The sequence below is a fragment of the Exophiala aquamarina genome, assembly GCF_000709125.1.
Source record: "Exophiala aquamarina CBS 119918 chromosome Unknown aczIA-supercont1.9, whole genome shotgun sequence".
NCBI lineage: Eukaryota > Fungi > Ascomycota > Eurotiomycetes > Chaetothyriales > Herpotrichiellaceae > Exophiala > Exophiala aquamarina.
Genome location: NW_013550579.1, coordinates 336,483 through 356,809, shown reverse-complemented (window position 1 = coordinate 356,809; position 20,327 = coordinate 336,483). Strand labels below are relative to the sequence as shown.

Genomic DNA, 20,327 nt, shown 5'->3' with positions numbered 1-20,327 from the left:
CCGGTTCGAGAGGGCTCCCGTGTATATAAACCTAGGATCCTCGAAGCTGCAAGCAATGCTTGCGTCGAAACCTAGCCATTTTCGACGGTGCTAACTGTCCACGACAATCACAGAAATTGCCCACACCGGCAGATCGGATATTAGGCAAGGAATCCGTCCAGAAGGGGTACGTCTTGGTGGAGAGAGAAAAGAGGAGCTACCCAGGAGGTTAATATCAAGTACTTCTCTTGAGAATCTTGACATCATTTGAAGAATTGCAAAATCAAGCCATTGGCTGCTGAAGCAAGCTTTCGTGACTGGCATATTCTGTGGAAGCACTATCTATTGTGTTGAGGGTGTGGATTCAAGGGTGTCACTAGTGTTCAAATCAACCAAGACTCTTTCTCAGCTCAATACCCGTACAAAGCTCCTCCCTCGTATGCACAAGAAGATTTTCCCTCCCCTCGAATCGGATGGGATTCCGTCTCTAATCTGCTTCTCCGGCGAGACTTGCGTAACCATGAGTCGTGTTATGAAGTAGCAACATGCTTCGACGTTCTCTGCGGTTTCCCTGCCTCTGCTTTCCTCGTGGGGGGAATGAATTTGCGATGAGCGAGGCTTGGTTCCTCTTACGCGAATTCAAGCAGCATGCTTAACAAAATAATGGTAACCGCTGGTTGGATGAGTTTCCCAATGGCCAGCACCCAAAGTCGCTGCATCAGCTTGGTCTCGTAAAGTCCAACTGCCATCAGTTTCTTTGCACCAAAACTGAGGACCTGTACCTGGCTTATAAGGTGCAACCTGAGTTGCCTGTTGTTGAGCTTGACCTGCGGCTAGGTTGTAGAGATGGGCCTGTAGTATGGCGTTCTGAGCTTGGATCTCCGCAGCACTGGTGCCAACGAAGTAAGACGGTGCATTTGGTTGCTGAGCAAGGGCTGTGTTGGCTGCTATGACTGCGGCAACCTGAGCTGCGGCGGCAGAAGCGTTCCACGGAGTACCCGGTGAGACTTGAAACGGTGGCGATGCTGTGCAACAAGGTGAGTAACCATACGCCCAGTTACAGGTCGGAGGAGAGGTCGACGCAGGGGCAGTTGGAAGGGGATAACAGGTGAAGGGCCAACCAGTTCCAGCAGCTGCAGGTGCAGCAGGTTGAGTAGGGTGCCAAACTCCATTCATGACATAGCCTCCTGGGGTGCTTGGACTTCCCTGGAAGTAAAGTGTTAGGACGGAGCCAAACAGCCACGTCTGGGTGTAGATGTGTTCTTACTTACTGGATAGTAGTACATGTTTTGTTGGCCTGGAATGGTCTGCAAGACAGGCGCAGGCGGATGGAGGCCCTGATTCCCGGCTTGGTTAGTTACGTAGATGAAGGTGCGTGGCCAGTCCGCCGGATCTTCCCAATGGCCTTGACCTGTAGTAGCCAGTTGAGAAGGGTATGGATTCTGGTAGGTGTAGAAATTGGGCATGGTGCCTGTATGCGGAGTGAAAGAAAGAAGGCGGACGATTGGTGGTGGCAATGTGGTGAGGTTGTGTGCTGTGGCGGCGAAGTTGATGAAGTTGGATCGATATTGATATGAATCAAAAAGGAGACGAGAGACGAGACCCAAAATGCAAAACTGAGCAATTCAAGCAGGAGGAAGACGGGCAGGAGGTAGTGCTCGTGTTGGAAATTCACTGAGATACTTCACTTACGGTTCTTGTGTCCTGATACCATTCAACGTTGTCGTCGAGGTAGATGAATCGCTTGTCAATAGGATCGGCGGCGAGCTGGACATCTGGCTGAGTCCATGGCCAGCGCCCACAACTGAAACACATGGTGATGGGCAATAATTAAAGGACTGAAATGGGATACTCGGGATGGAATAAAAGAGGCAAGTTAGGTGTCGATTCTGAGAAAGCAGGAGGGAAGGGGGAATGATGGAAATACAAGCAAGCACGATGCCAGGCAAGCGTGAACGTGTCTGCTGGGACGATGTCGTGAAGGTCGAGAGAAGAGCAGACATCGCTAGACCGTCACTATTCACTCACTCAGTTGCTCCACTAGAAGTGAAGATACGACAACCTAAATACAGATGCTATTCACAGACAACACGGTTCAGTCCTCGCTGGCCAGAATTGGTCGAGGATTCCTATTATCATCGAGGGGTCAGTGCCTGTGTGTCAATATCTGTATCGTTTCCACATGGCGTTCCATTTGAAGTCGAGGCATAATGGCTTCATATGTCGAGACAAGGTCAAGGGCAACAACAGGAACCGAAGTTGAAGCTGTGATGTTCATGGCAACCAATATTAAATACTAATAAATCACGTGGAGGGATCTTCTCGACAGGGCAGGTTACCCGTGTCAGCCTTGCCCAGCCTTGCCGAGCCTTGCCGGGAACTTTCTTGTCCTTGTCCCACCTCAGGATTTTCACGCTCTCATAGTTGTTCGAACACCGGCTGCCTTTTTGTGGCATTGCTAGCAGCTGGAGCTTAGATTATATCGTGTCATCAGCAACCTTGACATCGACAGCTTCCAACCATTTTCGAGGTGCTCTTAGTGCCATGGCTGCCTGTCTGCCCTTAGCATGTCAAGGCGCACCACCAATTTCTCAGCCGGATTGAGATCGAATTTAAAGCTTTTCTCACTTCTCAGATCTAGCACACTCATCATACTATCATATATTCCACATATAGCCGGAATCTTTGACGGGAAGACATCCACTCCAGATACTCACAATGGACCCTGACGATCAGGACGAGCTTGGATTCAAAGCTCCCATCTTCAAAATCGATCTGTCCAGAAGACCAGAACAACGTTATACCGAGCTTGCCATAGCATACAGAGACAAAGTCCAGGGCTTGATCGCCTTGTTCAATGATCTGCTCGCAACAATCGGCCTCCCAACGAAATATCATAGTCCGATTAACATGGTTGCCAGATTACTACTTCGACGTCTACACTCTTCCGTCGAAACTGCAGAACTCCAAGGCATATCCAGAGTGACCCATGTGCCTATCTACCTCCTTGTTGCTTTCAATGTCGTCTTGGATTTGTTGATGGGTTGCACTTCGGGGGCCGTCAAATCGCTCGAGCCTGGACAACCGATGAGTCAAGCCAGAATGCTTCATTTCCGTACTTTGGACTGGACTATGGATCCTCTGCGATCGGTCATTGTCCAGCTCGATTTTGTTCGAAGCAAATCAAACACTCCAGATGAAGTGATCGCTCGCAGTGTAACCTACTGTGGCTATGTTGGGGTGCTCACAGGCGTCCGCCAACAGCTCAGTTTGTCCCTTAACTTTCGCGCCGTCCACAATGCCAACACCAAGACTGAGCATTTCAGATTTTATTTCCATCATGTACTTGTTCTACTGGGCTGGCGCCAATCGATCTCCAGTATATTGAGGAGCTATCTAATTAGTGAGAACTCAGACCACACCAGACCAAAAAGCCTGGCGGTTATCGCTGAAGAAATGACGCCAAGACACACGACAGCGGCATATTTGACCTTTTGCGACAGCACTTCGACGATAATATTGGAAAAGGATTTCAGCAGTGCTCAAATTCGATCAAGCAGGACCTTCATTGCTGCGACGAATCACGACGAAGAAACACACCAAGGGCAATTCAGTGGGGCCACTCCAGCCACAGAAGAAAAAGCCACGGGACGATCTAGGATAGCGGAAGGTTTGGAAGAACTCCTTGAGGAGAGTAGAGACAGGCTCGACTGTATTTCGTCCAAATGGAACGGTCGAGTCCGTAGGACAAACCGACGGTCTCAGCGAGGGACGCGGAGCCAATCGATTCACACCGAGGCAAATACAACAATCACGGAGAGCGAAGTGATAGAATGGGTTTCCGCATACCCTACCACAAATGAACAGACTCACTTTGCAGCTATCATGGATGCAAAAAGTGGCGATGTGGTCTGGAACCGTGCATATCGGGATCCACTGGACCCCGATGACTTCGAAGATTGAGAAACGCGAATGAGCATGCGGACACTGAGAAAAGTATGTGTAAGCGTTGAAATGGTATTCTATGCGATTGACTTTCGACTAAATCGGGCGGGAGGAGCTTGAGATGGGTCATGAATGCTGGAGTCCTGCATAACGAACTTTGGTCTAGCCACACTTCTGAGTGATCCACACCATAAAATGTCCAGCTGCAGTTTGTGCGCGCAAGGGCATTCCAATCATCCATCTCTTTACACGCTCCTTTAAATGGCAGTCTGTTGGTAGTGCTAGGGAATCGTGCATCCAGCACGAAAAAAATGAAAGCTGTAAGATTGGGATCACCAGTCTGTCATGAGGTCATACATCCATCTTTCTGCTGACGGGATAGTCAATACTCCTCACCTTGCAGGGGTGTCTCTACAAAATTCCCGTTATAGCTTATGTATCAGCCTTGTTCATTGTATTTGCCGGTGGCTATTTGTCCAAGGTTGTGCCAAATTGTCCTAGTAATACGAGTAGCCTCATGCATGTCTCTGCACGGTCCATATTGATAAGCTTGTCGGTCTAACATCCGCATGCAGCAGCTGGATTGAACGGATCATCTTGATGATGCATCTTTCCCCATGTTGAGGATCTGACCGCCAAGAAAGCCAATTGCATGAGATCCCGTCTATTGTCTCACTGGCAGTCAGCGGAGGATTTCCATGCGCGCAGCTGAAAGTCCATATCCAAATGGGCAAATGTAGGGAGGTGACATGATAGTGATCCACAACACTCCGGGGCGTACATAATCGATGACTGTCCAGGCATTTTCTCATCAAGCGAAGCTTCAGGACGCCCAGTCATCCCAACCTATCATTTCACAGAGTTTTTGGATTTGGTGGAGGTGGAGGTGCAGTGAAGTAGTGCCGGCAAGGTGGCCGGTGAAGTTGATCAATTTCAACCAACCATTAGGGAAAATTGTCCTCGTAGACGGAAGTACCATTGCAACCAATGTAAAGTGAATCATGCTGTCACTATTATTGAACTCAGTTCGCAGCTGACTTCGGTGCTATTAGCATCGTTGGTCTGCGCCCGTTGCAGCTGTCTATTGCCGATCTACCAGGTATTGAAGCCGACCCCAGCCTTCTCCGGGCGCGTACGTATTCTGGTAATAGTCAGCATCAGGCCCTCAGTGGTAGAAGGACAAGGTACGGAGTACTCGGTACATGCGGATCCTTAGGATGTGGAATTAAGTGAGGGCTGAGAACGCGCCCACGGAAGAAACCTCAAGGTACGATCGACCCTCGGCCATAATGAACTATTATGAATTATAATGAATTATCGCCCCTAGCAAGAGATCCATGCTTGGTACGGAGTATGGAGCCTACAAGCGAAATGCCGGCATTGCGGGCGTCGCCACCCGCAAGCCACGTCACGCCTTAAATTGACCCCTGTTCTCAATGCTTGATCTTTGATGAGGACCTCACCACTTGAAGGGACAACTGTTTTTCTATCATCGAGACGTGTTAAAGTCTCAATGAATGATCTAAGCAGGAGATTGTGTGCCACACTCCAAAATTCACGCTGTTACAACATTGCAGGTACCCAGTCGATCCTCTGATTAAACCACGGAGGAGTGTGCGTCGTCATCTGTGGAAATGTATCTGAACGACGAGAGTCTGCCTGACTCTAACCAGAAACAACATGCGACTGCGGATATGTGGACCGTGATGCAAATCAATACCCTCTGTGTCTGTATCAAAGTTGATCACTGTACTACCAAAATAGAAACCCTGAAGATCTCGAAAAGGCTGTCCGGTCGACTTGTAGAGGTCTCCACCGCTACAGATGACCTTTGAACCTCTGCGGTCATGATTATTCGTCACCACATTTTTTGCTTCTCGCTGGCGACAAGGATCTTGTCACTGTGCCGATGCCCACACGAAGTTTCTGATACGGCCTCCCACACTTTTTATCTTGAGCACCGAGCCTTGCAGTGTTGGACCTGGTAGTCACTACCTCTCTCTGAGCCTGGCTGCCACTCCAAACCCTGTTAAAGCCTCTCGACAGTTTCTGACATTGCACCCAGAACAGGCTCTGGATTCGCAGATAAGATGGTGGGTATCAGGCCGCGAGCTGTTGTTTGTAAATAGAGCCTTTCGCTCTCCTCCCCACCGAGCCAACCATACTCCGAACGCATACATTTTGTCCCTTGCACCTTCCTTGTGCTACCATATAAAGTCCCCCGGGTTGGAACGTGGCTTCCTTTCACACTCTCGCCTCAGAACTGCAACTCCGTAATTAATCTTTCCTTTCTCCTTCAACACCAGTAGCATCCCTGCTAGCCTTTCGTTCATCTCGTTTGCTTGTTGGTTCATCCTTGGTTCAATCATCGCAGCCCGCATACATATTGCAAGCATACCATACAGACTACGATATCACTCACAATCAACCATGGTGAACGCCGTCACCTCGTTTGCCACCATGGCTCTGGCTCTCCTACCTTCGCTGATTGAAGCTGTCCCGACTCCTAACCCGTGGGGCCAGACCACATACTTCCCTGTCGTCGATCAATGGCTTCAAGACCATCATGCAGGCAAATACCCCAAGTGTACCGAAGACAAGATCAAGATACGCAAGGACTTCGGCTCTATGCAGCAAGATGAGAGGAAGGCATATACCGACGCCATCAATTGTATAGCCTCAAAGCCCTCACAGCTCGACCAGACATTATATCCTGCTGCTATTAACCGTTATTTTGATTACGCTGTCACCCACGTCAACCTGACTCGTGTTGTCCACCTCGACGGTTTCTTCTTGACATGGCACCGTTACTATCTCCATCTCTTCGAAAAGGACTTGGAGGAGACCTGTGGCTACAAGGGCGCATTCCCCTACTGGAACTGGCCTGCCACCGCCGATAATCTCCATGGCAGCGCTGTCTTCGACGGGTCAGAGTACTCCATGTCTGGTGATGGTGTCTATGTCGATTCTGGTCCGGTTGTGCTTTCGCCTACTCTGTCACTTCCTCACGGATCTGGCGGGGGTTGTGTCACCAATGGTCCCTTTGCTGGATGGGAGAGAACAATGGCTGATATTCCTACTACCAACATCGTTCAAGGCCTGCCGTTGCCTGAGACTGCTTTCAATCTCAACAGATCATGCTTGACTCGGGATCTCAATACCTTCGCCGCTCAGACATGGACAAATTATACTGCTCTTTATCAAGCATTAGACGCAGAAAACCTACATGAGTTCGATGATTTGATCAACGGAGTTGTTGGAGGAGGCTCCCTGGGTTTACACTCTGGAGCTCACTTTATTGTCGGATCTCCTGGTTCATCCATCTTTGTCTCCGTCATGGATCCTATCTGGTGGCCACTGCACGCAATGCTCGACAACCTCTATACCTCATGGCAGATTCGTCATCCTGAACTTGCCAATGACGTCTTCGGTACCGAAACTGCTCAGAACCTTCCGCCTAGCAATAATGTGACTTTGGATTCGGTTCTACCCAATTGGGGATATTTCGAAAAGCAGTCTTTCAGTGTTGGGGAGCTTATCAGCACAACTGCAGGCCCCTTCTGTTACAAGTACGACGTTGCATTGTAAAGTCGTCGGCATGACTCGGTATGCATTATCATGAATGAGTGGCGTGTACGGATTTTCTTGATTTTTGATCGGTAGCAGCAACACGGTACAAAACAGTGTAACCAGGATTCCTTAGGTATTAATATGAAGTCCCAGCGAGTAAGGCGGTTATGGGTTAGCTGGTAGCCGGGCAACTACCATACAAACTTGCCACAGTACATGATAGCGATAGGCAATGATATCTCAATTTCTGATCATATTTGTCCTACACGTCTGCCCCTTACCTGGTCGATACGTGTGTACGTATCCTTGATATCTTACCCCTAGAACGATATCTGCAATAGTAATAGCCAATGTACGAGGTCATTCCGGTACATGTCCTGGTTATTTCGAGTTTCTAAAGATGTCGGCGAGTTGGAAAGAATATGGCGGACTGAAATCATACTCAGAGATCTCAGAAGCAACATATCTATTTGAGAAATGCAGATTGTAATTAGTTGCCCCGAGCATCCTACACTATCAAGGCGCAAGTCCAGCTCGCTCACCCCCGGGGCGCTCGGAATTCAACAAGCTGTAAAGAGGTGGTCCCAACTCCCATCACACTTAGCATCGTCCAAGGCCATCATCAACTTTGCCCGGCTCTTGGTTTGAGATGTCATGGCCAGGCACTACCTCGTGCTCGGTACACGCTCCAGAGGAAGGAGAACCTTGCCTAGCTTTGAGTTATGGAGAGCTCAGACAATTGAACCAGGTCCAACGCGCCATGAGCAATATTGCGTTTCTGGACTGGCCAGAGCCGGAAAGAACATCTAAGGAGGTTTGATTTCTAGCTGATCGGACTCGATCGGTCGTGACGAGCAAGTTTAGCGATCCCATTGACGCGAGGCTGACGCGTGTTTTTTTCGAGATTCGCACTATGCTCCACCGTAGCTAATTTCATCGGTTAGATCAAGACGGCCACGTGGACAGCTTAGCAATTCCAAGGCTGTGCATTCCTGGTCTATGTATCACGTTGCTGAACACCGTGAGTAACTTGACTGTGGATTCTGACCATTTTCAAGTTGGTACAAGATTGAATATGTTCATGCTGTGCATGGCAAGCCACGCTTCGCCTGTGAAACACTGGTAAGTCGAGACCAGCTGCGTCCTACACACCTTCACCGAGTTTCCCTGCACACATTGTACCATGCTATCACAAGGTGGTGATCAAGTCTACCAATGAACGAAATCATTGCAATACTAATCGACGGCTTGACTACAATGTTATTCAGCCCTTTGGCAAGCCATTGATCGCCAGAGAGATCACACAACATGTTCCTCGAAGTCGAACGGAAGTTCAGCCCGTCAGCTGTGGCGCTCATTGCGAGAAATGCCGGATGTCCTCCCTTCAAAAACTTCACAACTCTACCCACAACTGCCTTTAGAGACACATATTTCGACCTGGAAACCACACTGCGTGATCAAGGCATGTGGTTGCGTCGCCGAGGCAATGATTGGGAACTGAAGGTCAAAACCGGCGGGGATTTCATCAACTCGTCGTTCCAGGAGATCTCGGGTACAGAGGAAATTGAACAGACGCTCACAAAGCACTTCCCTCGCGCATCCTTGAGTACCCCGAAAACCCCATGCTCCTCTAACGACGGCCGGAACACCTTAGGAACGTTGAGTCTGGCTCCGTTCGCAGAGATCACCACGACCAGGCAGGCTTGGATCGCCCAGACTCCCTCGAAAGATATTTTACAAATCGTTGTCGACACCACAGATTTTGGCCACCGAGTTGGTGAAGTTGAACTGGCATGGGATGGAGTAGATACTGCGGCTCAAGACAGCTCCAGGCTCAAGATGGACCAGATCGTTTCAGAGTTCATGAATCACCACAAATGGGCTTTTCCTGACGGCAAATGCAAGGGTAAGCTCTCCGCCTATTTTGAATGGCGGGAGACGCTCGCCATGGACGGAGCTCCGCTCAAAACGACAGAACAGCAAAGGGGACAAGAATAACAGAACATAGGTAAACTTCTACCTGGGATGTCTCGCTTCGAACCGGAAGGCTGAAGATGCCAACGTGCACCAGCTTGAATTCACTCAAACTTCCCATCCCATGGGCATCGGGGACCTCTCAAGGCGGCATCACTCTATCCTAGGATCGCGTCTCCTTCCGGCCTTTCAGAATTTTCCTTGCCTCTCAAGGCTACTTCCCCACGATCCACATGACCCAGTGCAGCAGCGGCTCATTCAATTCATTCAGTTTTGTAGGCTTCCTCCCGCGTAGCAACATCATCATCCTTTTCACTTTTTTCATCACCTTCGCCCTCGCCCTCTTCATTTGGATCACTTTCACACTCCTCTTCTACATCTCCAACGCCTTTATACTTGTACTCGTCGTCTTCATCAGTTTCATAATTAGCCTCTTCATCTTCACCTGAACTTTTATAATCATCCTCGTCATCGCCATCATAACCTCCAGCATCAGCATCCTTTGTTTTCTCGTGCAAATGAATGTCTCCAATCAGATTGTTCCAGGGAAGAGACAAGTTGAGCGTCCGTTTGAGTTCCTCCCATGACTCCTCGGTCGTCTTGCTCGTGTCGATTTTGACCAGTATGGACTTATCCATGCAAGCCAGGGAGGCTTCCGGAAAACAAAGGCTCTCGTCACTGACTGGGAGAGACCATTGCATCATTGCGTAATGATCAATAATTTTGTGGTTCTCAGCCTCATGTTGAGCATATCTGCGTTCAAAAATAGCCGCGAGGGTTTCAGGTGAGGCATCACTTCGACGGCGTTCAATGACTCTTTTGGCAGCAATCTCCTTGAGACAGTCAAAGAACAAGACCAAGGCTGGCACTCCTACTCCCCAATCTGGAATCTGAGAGGCACTGCGTGGAAAGCCATCGACGATGATGCAGGGATGCTTCCTGGCGCGCACCATTGGCAGGATGTCGTCGTCGAAGATTGCTTTGATCAGGTCGTTTGGAAGCATAGTTTCAGAGGCCAGGTATCGTCGGACCTTCTCCGATAGGGCTGAGTTCTTGGAGCAGATCTCTCTCAAATAGTCGCCAACTGAGAAGTGGTAGAATCCCTGTTCCTTCGCAAGAGCGGAACAGAGCGTCCCTTTGCCCGCGCCTGGGGGGCCCAGAACGAAGATGAAGTAGGGTTGCTGGTCTGAAGCTGCCATTGTTGTGGTCTTTTTGATGATGAGGCTGCTTCTTGCTGTGCTGTTGGTGTGCATATGCTTTTCGGTGGGAAAAGGTGAACGAAGCTGAGATTGCAGAAGTGTGCTTGCAAAGATATACTGATTCTGTGCTCTTGCCTCAGATCGATTCCTTGATGGGTATTCAACTGCTAAGGATCAAAGGCATAACCACTACAAAGAACGAGTGGATTATGCCCCCATCCCTTACAATGTCGATTGCTTTGTGGTGAGAGTGGAAATCAACTTGATTGATGAAAAGCGTGGGCGCAAACAATTGACACCTGGCAGGATGGCGACCAGGACATTGTCCACGCGAGACAAATAACACCTGCATTGTCCTCAAGGATCAGGAAAATGTACTGGCAATGCCACATTTCGGTCTCAGAGGAACAAATCAAACCATACAATGAAGTCGATGGTTCCATTCCCACGCTCAATCCCGGCACCACAGGCAAGGCCACAAACGTGTTCCTCGTATTTTGTTTTCAGTCCATCACTCAGCCTTATCAAACTGCCCTCTGAGCGTCCTAGTGCTCTATCTTGGAGGGAAACTGTGAAAGGTAGGGGCTTGCTCTGTCCTTTGAGACGCAAACACCAGATAATCACGTACCATACTGATACTCAAGCTGTTTGTATCCGCGACGATGATTGTTCCTTTCTTCTTGTACTAGGGACCTGTTGGCATATTATCAGCGATCCAACTCCCGCTGTGGTTCTGTCTCTCCATCTTTTTCATCACATTCAATTTCTCTCTCGAAAAAGATCGAGATCGAACAGAAATCCAGGCTCAAAGCCATCATGGTCTTGCCATTGCTCTTCGAGCACCCTTGGGTTGCCGTCGCTTTGGGTTACCTCATCCTTTGCCTTATCATGCACCTTACTTTGCACACTGCTCAAGTTGACACGCCACCAGCAAGTCCGATTCGGCTACCCAACGACTCAAACGAACTCACTCTCAACAACCGAACCATTCCTCTCAGTGTCAATTACCACTTTACGCGCAAATGCAACTACGCCTGCGGGTTTTGTTTCCATACCGACACTAACAGCTACATTGCCTCCTTTCCAGATGCCAAGGAAGCGCTGCTTCGACTCTCTCAAGCCGGGATGAAGAAGGTCAACTTTGCAGGTGGCGAGCCATTTCTCTATCCATCGATGCTCGGCAAGATGGTCGACTACTGCAAGCAAGAGCTCCGGCTCGAGTCGGTTAGCATTGTCTCCAACGGATCGAAGATCACTGAAAGCTGGATCCGAGCACACGCCGCAAATCTCGACATCCTCGCCATCTCATGCGACAGTTTCGACGAACGCACCAACGTCATTATCGGACGCGGCGAGGGCACGCACATCACGCAACTATACCGGGTCACCGAATGGTGTCGGGAGTACGGCGTCATGTTCAAACTCAACAGCGTCATCTGCAAGTACAACTTCGACGAAGACATGAATGAGCACATCGCCCGTCTACAGCCCTACCGCTGGAAGTGCTTCCAGGTACTCGTTGTCCCGGGCGAGAACGATTCATGTGTGACCAAACGCGACGCCCGTGGCTTCCAGATCAGCGACGACGAGTTTCAACTCTTCTGCAAGAACCACGCTGCTCAGACATGCATAGTCCCGGAGAGCAACCAGGTCATGGCCAGCAGCTATCTCATTCTTGACGAACACCTTCGCTTCCTCGATAAGTCTTGCAAGAAACCAAGCGCAAGTATTCTCGAAGTCGGTGTTCAGCAAGCTTTGGACAGTGTGTTCTGGGACATGGATGGATTCAAGGAGAGAGGCGGAGTCTACGCTTGGAATGAGAGTCTCGTGCAGGAACAGATGCAGAATGAGATGGACGATAATGTATTGGTGGATAGAGCTTTGGCGAACAAGGATGATACGGCCGAGGAGTTGGACAGGGAGATGAGGAAACTTATGCAAATCCAAGGTGCTTTCGATATGCGGAGCCAGATCATGGGTGGTGCTGCTTGTGGTGCTGGTGCTGGTGCTGGAGAAGCCAGTGAAAGCTCTGCCGATATGGAAGATATTGGAAAGAAGGCGAAGAAGGACTGAATTCGCACCATTGGGGACAATTTTCCAAGGAAGAGGTATATGTATTGTCGCATTCGATCGTTCGAAGACGGTCGGAACATGGGAAGACATCGCTATTGTTGCCCTGGGGTGGGGGTGAGAAAGTGTATTACATTATGTGGCTTTCATCTATGCTGGGTGTGTGTGCTCCCTTGCTTGAAGGAACGAAGGGATTGATTATTGGACTGGTTCAAAGGGACCTAACCATTATGACCTAGGGTTGGCAAGGTGGAATCACATTATCTGGTATTCGTTCATTTACGTTGATGTCGATGTGCTGGCAGACACACAGGCAGGTGGAAAGACTCCAGGATCAGTGATGGGCAAGGGGGAGAGAGGTAGGTAACGAATTGTTTTCGTTAGATGATAGAATAGCTAGAAATGCCTCATAGCAGAACCCAATGCGTTTGCTCATTGCTATTGCATAGCCAGCAAGGCTTTCATCGTGGTGGCATACATATGCAAAGACAGATGGTGTCATCGATTGATATGGCTGCCCGAACAACATTTACCTTCGACATCCTCATCGTCGTATGACAAACCAGAGTAAGAATGAGTGAGGGTTCGTCAGCGAGACTGTCCGTAAGACCGTTCCTGCTGACAACATCATTGCCCTTTCTCTGTCGACGTCCATTCTCCACCAAGCCGACAACAATATGCCACAGCGTAGGACTTACCCAGTAATATACGTAGATATATCACCCTCGGCAGGATATTCACCCGGAATAGGGCACCATTAGAAGGCGAATTCCCGATGCCATTCGAGCAAGCGTATGCTGACAGGCTGTACATGGGGAGGTCTTGTACCTTCCACTGCCCTGAAGTCTCTGTCACAACCTCGCTATAGACGGGTGGGGATAACTCAGGTATTCATTGGAGCTCAAACAGGGAAACACGCCTGAAAGAGTAAGAATACGCTTTCAAGTAACGGATCCGACCGACGGTTGACATGCCGTCCGGTCTAGGCTTCGAATTCAAACTTTTCTATCGGCAGATTCTGGGGTTTTAGTCAGCCCCCAGCTGCCCGCAAGCCTTCCATTCGTTTCTGTTCGCTCTCGTCTCTTGTCTCTGGGCATGGTGGGCGTAATCTTCAAAGTCTGTATCTCAGTTAGGTGTTCAAATCCAAGGGCCTCGGATGACAAATAGTTCGAGCACGACGCGTGTGGAGTGGAGTGGTGGAGCGGGGGAGGGTCTCAGCGCATGAAGTTTATCTGAGGTGTCTTTCTGTCGGCAGTGTTTAGATCAGTATAAATGTGGTATGATCGCACCAGATCGGAAAATATCAATCACCACAGGCACCCGGGACTGGCTAACGACATAACGCAGAGTTGAAGTGGGCAAGGACTACGACCGACGAAAAGAACATCAAAGCAACAGCCTCCCCCGCTTTGACCACGCCATCGAAAAGACTCAGGTCAAATCAACTCTAATCGTCGATATCATCGCCTAGTCGGCCTGTCTGTGTTATTGTTGGTCAATTGATATTGATTGATCCTCTTGCTGCGCTCGCCATGTCTCATCTTCGCTACTACAACTACGCCGGGGTCGGAGAGCAGAATAAGGCAACCTTCGGATATAGTCAAGCCGTGCGCGTGGGAGATAGGATCGAGATTGCCGGCCAGGGTGAGTGTCCTCCACGCGATGAGTACGTAGAGGCACAGCGGGCCTTTGGAATCCATCGCTCGCTCCACGGACTGGTTTCTCATCCAAGATTCCATGAGCCGAGCCGAGCCGAGCCCTGGAAGCGCAGCACTAACAAACACTCCTTTCTCTCCAGGTGGCTGGAGGCCCGAAGGCCCCTTGGGCGACATGTCGAGCGACATCAACGAGCAGATCGACCAGGCATTCGCGAACGTGGACCTGACGCTGCGGACGGCGGGCGGGCAGGGCTGGTCACAGGTCTTCCGCATCAACTCGTACCACCTGCCGCTGACCGACGAGGCTATGGGCGCCATGGTCCGCAACTTCCGCAAGTGGATGCCCGACCATCAGCCACTCTGGACGACTATCGGGGTTAGTAGGCTGGGTCATGATAGCATGCGTGTTGAGATTGAGGTTGTCGCGCATGATCCTGAGGGTGCGAAGAAGGCTGAGGGGGGGAAGTAGAAGGCGTGGGACTAGGAAGAAAAGGAGAGATGTGAGTAGGGCAGAGTGCAAGGTAAAAAGAGTGTATTTGTGAATTCCACTATCCTACGTAGTAGAAGACCTGGTGAATCCACTCCCTCCTCGTTATCCACCTTGCATTGCAAGCCAAGAACTCAATAGGAAGTACATACTAACCCCCCAGCAAATCAAAATGGTATCATATAACGAATAAGAAACGAAAGGACCAAACTAAGTCTTTGATAAATCATCACTCAATGCCAATGCCAATTGCGCCAAAATTCCTGGGCGTCTCATCATCCATCAGCTTCCAAGTCCGTCTCCGTATCTCCGATTATAGTGTTAGATGGCGTTGCCCAGACTTGTTCTTTTTAGAAGACAGGCACAGAGTTCTCATCTGAACCGTCGACATACCAAGCATGATGAGCTTGCTTGACGCTTCCGATTCTCTTCAAGCTCTGGCTTCGACTGATACTTTGGTTGACCCTGTTGACGCCAACCCTCAAACTCTTGAATCTGGTGATTTGGGGTCTCTCGGCATCCTCGGGGGCAAGGTGTCGGCCATGGTGTGGGTCGGCGGACTTTGGTCGAGGAATGACATCCAACCTGTCCTCTTGGTTGGGGAAGTATTCTCCATTGCCTCCTTTGTCACGGTCGTCTTTCTTGTCGAACGTGTCGCTTTCGTCTCTCTCGCCGACAAATGAGAACGGAGTTCCAGGACGGTCTGGCTCCTCTACAGCAACCTTGGCATATTGCTGATCACGGCCAGCGGAGGGGTCTTGCATTGCGCTGCTGATCATGTTGATGAGTCTTCCTGCGCTTTGCTCACTAGTCTGGTTTTGAGACGTGGCCAGTTGTTGACTAGGAAGTGGTGCTGATGACTTGTCCTTTTCCTTTTCCTTCCTGCTCAAGCGGCGAGAAAGTGAGCGGACGATGGAGTTATTGCGGAAACCCCTTGATTCGGTCTTCCTCGGCGGAGACTGAGCTTCGGAGGGGGGCTGGGAGACCACAACGAGAGGTGATTCCTCGCCGTATGGAGTGAAAGGAGAGGGGACCGTATTGGTTCGGCGATAAGTGGTGGCCGAGGGTGGGATTATATCAATCTGAGGGTAAACCGGGTTGTGATGGCCAGCGGAGTTGGGTTGAATAGACAAGCCAGCTTGTTGGAATCTGACGCCAGGCTGGGCCGGGTTGGTCGCCGGCACATTGGGAGCGTCCAGCGAGCCTGGCCGTCGGTGTCTGCCACATTTCGTGCAGGAGGGCTGAGTGCCTGCGGCCGATGATGATGATTGTACGGCAGTGCTCGAGGATGCAATAGATCTCTCCGAGTTGACTCCTGTAGAGACTGTGCGACTGTGACCAGAACCATTTGCGTCCCTGTCACCTGGTTCACTGGACTTGCGCTTTCCACAATGGGTGCAGCTGCCGCCCTCAGCGCATTTCTTGCCACATGAGAGACATTCACGAGCGTTCGACATGGCCAGTGCAACATCACCAGGTCTGGTCGGATCGGAAGCCTGTCGTTTGTAAACTGGTGGAAGGGCACCGTCAAACATATCCTTTGCAACTTTCACGTGTTTTGGGCCTTTGTCTGCATGGTCGGCGCTAGGATAGGGCTTCCCGTTCAGTCGTTGCAGGTTGACATTTTTCTTGTTGCCGTTTGGGCGCTGAGGCTCTGTGGAATGCAGATGCGGTTGCGACACGCGCCCGATCAGGCGAGGGTCATTGATAGGCGACACAGGTGAGAAGAGCTGGGCAGCAGAAGCATGTTGCCCGGCAGGAGATGGTGCTGGACGAGGGCTGAAATTTGGAGAGAAGGGGTTTGTCGATGGAAGCTCATTGAATGAACTGCCAACCACGGCAGAGGTTACTGGCACGGGCTGCTGCGTGGACTGTGGCAGGTGTTCGTAAGGCACCGCAGTCTGAAGAGACGCTGAGCCATTGGGATGGCCTGCAGGTGGGCTCTTCTGTAGCAGTGTCATTTCGAAAAATGTAAAATCAAATGGCTCGGCTCAGCTCTACAAGTCGGCCGTATTGGGTCGCGCGTCGCCGAGTGAAAAGTCTGAAAGATAGGAAGTTGGTAAAAGAGAGGGTCGTGGGATCGGCGTCGATGCAGTGCTATGTCCGTAAATTGTGGTAGAAGGACTAGCAGTCCAGTTTAGGGACGGATTTTCAAATGCTGAGGTGTAGGTGAAGGCGAATGTAAATGGTGGGTGTGAAAGAGTGGCTCCCCGGTCAAGTGTCAACACGTCAACGCGGGATATTCAGTTGGATGGTAAAGTGGAGAGAAAAAGAGAGACAGATAGGGAGAAGAGGTAAAAGAGGGATAGGAGGGACAGGAGGGACAGGAGGGACGGGGCCAGGTAAATCAGGAAAGTCGTGGTTACTAGTCGGATCAGTGTGGTTGGAACAAACAGGCTTTGGGGTCTTCTAGATACTAGACACCGGGACGAATAATTAATGGGACGCTGAGGGTGGTAGCCTGGTAGACTGGCAGCCGAGTAAGCTGAATTGCTAAAAACGGTGGGCTTGAAACGTGGCGGAATAAACCAAAGCCACGGCCACCTTGAAATGGAAGAAGGGATTGCGAAAGGAAAAGGCGGATGGAGCCCGAAAGACACACCAGGCCAAGACCAAGACGTAAAACGGGAGAGTGACGAGGAGAGTGACTACTGACTACTCGAGCTAGGCTCCGGGTGGTGTAGAACGAGAGCATACGGGTACTCGTCGTCGGCAAAAGGCAAAAGATGGAGTGAGGAGCACGGGAGAGCAGAGGGCGAGATTTGGACAGGAGGAGAGGAGCGGGAATCTGCCTGTCCTGTCGTGTGTCAGAAACCCTGGCCAGCGTGAACTGAACCAGAAACTCGTAAAAGAAAAATGAGACTCTCTTTCAGCCTTCAGAGGCGAAGCTGCCAACAAGCTCGTAAATTAACCACAGCCAAACAGTCCAAAAAAAGAGACCACAGCCTGACTCTGACTGCCAAGGCTGACCCTCCGAGGCGGGGCGTGGCTGAATAATTGCTTCTATCTTGGGCGCGCTTCGGGGGACTGGGGGGCAAGGGTAAAAGGGGGGGTTTGCAGTCAGGGGGTGCAGACACGCGTGGGCGCGCGTGAGCACTCTAACTGCCACCTAACGCGAAGCCAGTTCAGTTCACGTGAGAACGCCGTATGAATCAGCACCTTTCACGTGCTTGCCAGGAACCGAGTCAGGCTCGAGACCTTGCATTACCACTCGAGACATCTCGAACGAGTGATAAATGGCAAAACACCATACACACACTGTTTGCCCTCTGTTTTGGAGCTTCATGACCAACTACCAGAAAGCAGTCATATCTATTCCAGGAACAAAGCCCCACAAACATGATGCACAAGTCACGACGCACATATGACGGACCAATCCTGGATGAGATCGCCGATGAAATCTTGATTTCAGCCTAGGTATTATGGGGTCAACCTAGCTATCATGGTGCTTGTACGAGTTTACATCAAGTATTGTCCAAGGAGTTCTTGCCTTCACCCATGGATACATATTCATTTGCGACGGCCTATTCCCATTCATGTCCAGGTCTGGGAGGACAAGGTTCCACTGCAGATGTACAACATTGGATTGTCCGACCGTAACATTTGTATGTTTGTACTGGAAGCACAGCCAGTAGCGGATGCATCACGCTTTGGCCCTGGATCGCGGAGTTACCTCTTGATTCCAGTACAACAGGCCCCGAAGTTTCCAACCCAGGTCGGTTCCTGCCTTTTGGAACCCTAGCTAAGCGTCTTGAGGGAACGAGTCCTGCAGTTGATATCCTGATACTTGCTGAGGAGCTTGCCCATTGGTGATCGGTAGGCCCCCACTCTTTTGATCTTGCCTCTGTGAGAGCATCTTGACCTCGTCTAGTATATCGTTATTGATGTGGTGATGGACTCTTGCGGCGTGCAGTGCCGACTCAAGCTCATCTGTTGCTGCTCCAGCGTCCGGGCTCTGGACCGATTCTCTGGGAATATCCAGGCAGGACAGGTCCCACATCTATCTGCAAAATTCAATGGGTCGCCTCCTAAGCAAAGTAAGCTATACTTAGCAAAGCAGGATTGTCCATTTGCATCATTCGATTCGGGCTGTGGTATTGTATGTGTCGTTCTCGGTTCACCGCTAGCTTCAGGGCCACAAATCGACCAAGCATGGCCGGCCGCGACATGGAAGCATCTCTTCCATGACAACAGCTTCTGCTTGATGTGAAACCAATTGAAGCGGTAAGTTCGAATCCTGACAATGGCTATACTTACTTTGGAACAGACACTCTTGTCGGAGCAGCAATATCCTCAAGGAAATCTACTCCGTACTGTTACTCAGTTCCTGAACCTGGCCCTGGATATATAAAGCAGTTTCTTGTAAGCCCTAGTGTATCAGCAAGAGATCATCTCCAATCATCAAGAACTCGATCATGTTATCGAAGCAGCCAGCGCACATGGCTGGCTATTTCGCTTCGATGGTCGACATCACGGGACTTCAAAACATTTATCCCAGAAGTGCCTCGTCTACAAAGTGGTCAGTAGAAGTCCCATGATGTTGAATATCAAGCGACATGTCTTAACCCTGTTTAACATGCAGTGGGATAGAACTCCGTACGTGCTCAGGATTCATGAGGCTTCCTATGGGACTGCGTTGATCTGCGTTGTAGCTGACAATAGTAGTAGAGGAGGGTTGTGTTCTTAACGCGGCCGCCTTGCGGACGTATCCCAGCTGTCGCCGCATTCTTGGGTTGTAAGCCGCAGCCTCGTGAGAGTTAGGGCCGGGGCTAGGTAGATCACCACGGAAAGGCAAGGAATGAGTCGTCGGTGGCACCCCGTATTACTGAAGGAAACCAGGCGCGGCCACAGTCACTTCACGCTGCTTGAAGAGTTTTTGATGGCTGCGGTAAGCTGATAGTGTCTTTTTTGGAATGCCGCACGAAGCGCGGACTTTTGCCAGGATAGGAAGTCTGATTACTAGTTCGGATATCAATTTTATTGAACCAAGAACGCTTCAAGAACGACCATCCTGCCACTGCCGTTAAACCCGCGTTAAGCGAGGAGATATAGGGATATCACCCTATTGTCCCAAACCACATTAGTACTTGTAATGTCTGAACCTTCACAAGATCTCCACTCAAAAGTCTCACCAAAGGAGACTACAGGATATGCTCGGCGATTTAGCAAGGCCCGAGCAGGGGGCATTCGCACTGAATGCTCCATTCAGCCCTAAACATGACTCCATGCGGGTACTCCGTAGCTTGGTTCAGATTCAAGATGTTGATAATGTCACCCTTGCATCATCTCGGTTGGAGGGAGCTTTCATGTCCCCAGAAAAGGAGAAAGCCAATACCAACTGCGCATCCTATCATGCAAGGCGGACGCCACCTAATCTGGTGAACATGAAAGGTCTTATCGATTAGATGGTTGGTAAAATGTCTGCAGTCTTGCTCTGGTTATGAA

At 50.2% G+C, this 20,327-nt stretch overlaps 8 protein-coding genes across 8 annotated transcripts; 5 read left to right on the top strand and 3 right to left on the bottom strand.

The window, feature by feature from the left end:
• Window positions 1-618: 618 nt before the first annotated feature.
• A1O9_09107 (uncharacterized protein) lies at window positions 619-1,794 on the bottom strand (the record flags this gene model as incomplete). The annotated part of the gene is made up of 3 exons (XM_013401801.1): window positions 619-1,185; window positions 1,251-1,595; window positions 1,672-1,794. 3 exons carry the CDS (start codon window positions 1,792-1,794, stop codon window positions 619-621), a joined length of 1,035 nt encoding a protein of 344 aa, XP_013257255.1.
• A 903-nt stretch (window positions 1,795-2,697) lies between these two features.
• On the top strand, window positions 2,698-3,942 carry A1O9_09106 (uncharacterized protein; the record flags this gene model as incomplete). Its single annotated transcript, XM_013401800.1, has 1 exon — window positions 2,698-3,942. One exon carries the CDS (start codon window positions 2,698-2,700, stop codon window positions 3,940-3,942), a length of 1,245 nt encoding a protein of 414 aa, XP_013257254.1.
• A 2,442-nt stretch (window positions 3,943-6,384) lies between these two features.
• Window positions 6,385-7,512, top strand: A1O9_09105 (uncharacterized protein; the record flags this gene model as incomplete). The annotated part of the gene is made up of 1 exon (XM_013401799.1): window positions 6,385-7,512. One exon carries the CDS (start codon window positions 6,385-6,387, stop codon window positions 7,510-7,512), a length of 1,128 nt encoding a protein of 375 aa, XP_013257253.1.
• A 1,290-nt stretch (window positions 7,513-8,802) lies between these two features.
• A1O9_09104 (adenylate cyclase) lies at window positions 8,803-9,492 on the top strand (the record flags this gene model as incomplete). The annotated part of the gene is made up of 1 exon (XM_013401798.1): window positions 8,803-9,492. One exon carries the CDS (start codon window positions 8,803-8,805, stop codon window positions 9,490-9,492), a length of 690 nt encoding a protein of 229 aa, XP_013257252.1.
• Window positions 9,493-9,731: 239 nt separating this feature from the next.
• Window positions 9,732-10,667, bottom strand: A1O9_09103 (uncharacterized protein; the record flags this gene model as incomplete). The annotated part of the gene is made up of 1 exon (XM_013401797.1): window positions 9,732-10,667. The coding sequence occupies one exon, from the start codon at window positions 10,665-10,667 to the stop codon at window positions 9,732-9,734; it is 936 nt and encodes a 311-aa protein (XP_013257251.1).
• An 816-nt stretch (window positions 10,668-11,483) lies between these two features.
• Window positions 11,484-12,740, top strand: A1O9_09102 (uncharacterized protein; the record flags this gene model as incomplete). Its single annotated transcript, XM_013401796.1, has 1 exon — window positions 11,484-12,740. One exon carries the CDS (start codon window positions 11,484-11,486, stop codon window positions 12,738-12,740), a length of 1,257 nt encoding a protein of 418 aa, XP_013257250.1.
• A 1,529-nt stretch (window positions 12,741-14,269) lies between these two features.
• A1O9_09101 (uncharacterized protein) lies at window positions 14,270-14,864 on the top strand (the record flags this gene model as incomplete). Its single annotated transcript, XM_013401795.1, has 2 exons — window positions 14,270-14,381; window positions 14,536-14,864. 2 exons carry the CDS (start codon window positions 14,270-14,272, stop codon window positions 14,862-14,864), a joined length of 441 nt encoding a protein of 146 aa, XP_013257249.1.
• Window positions 14,865-15,232: 368 nt separating this feature from the next.
• A1O9_09100 (uncharacterized protein) lies at window positions 15,233-16,843 on the bottom strand (the record flags this gene model as incomplete). Its single annotated transcript, XM_013401794.1, has 2 exons — window positions 15,233-15,841; window positions 15,872-16,843. The coding sequence occupies 2 exons, from the start codon at window positions 16,841-16,843 to the stop codon at window positions 15,233-15,235; spliced, it is 1,581 nt and encodes a 526-aa protein (XP_013257248.1).
• Window positions 16,844-20,327: the final 3,484 nt, after the last annotated feature.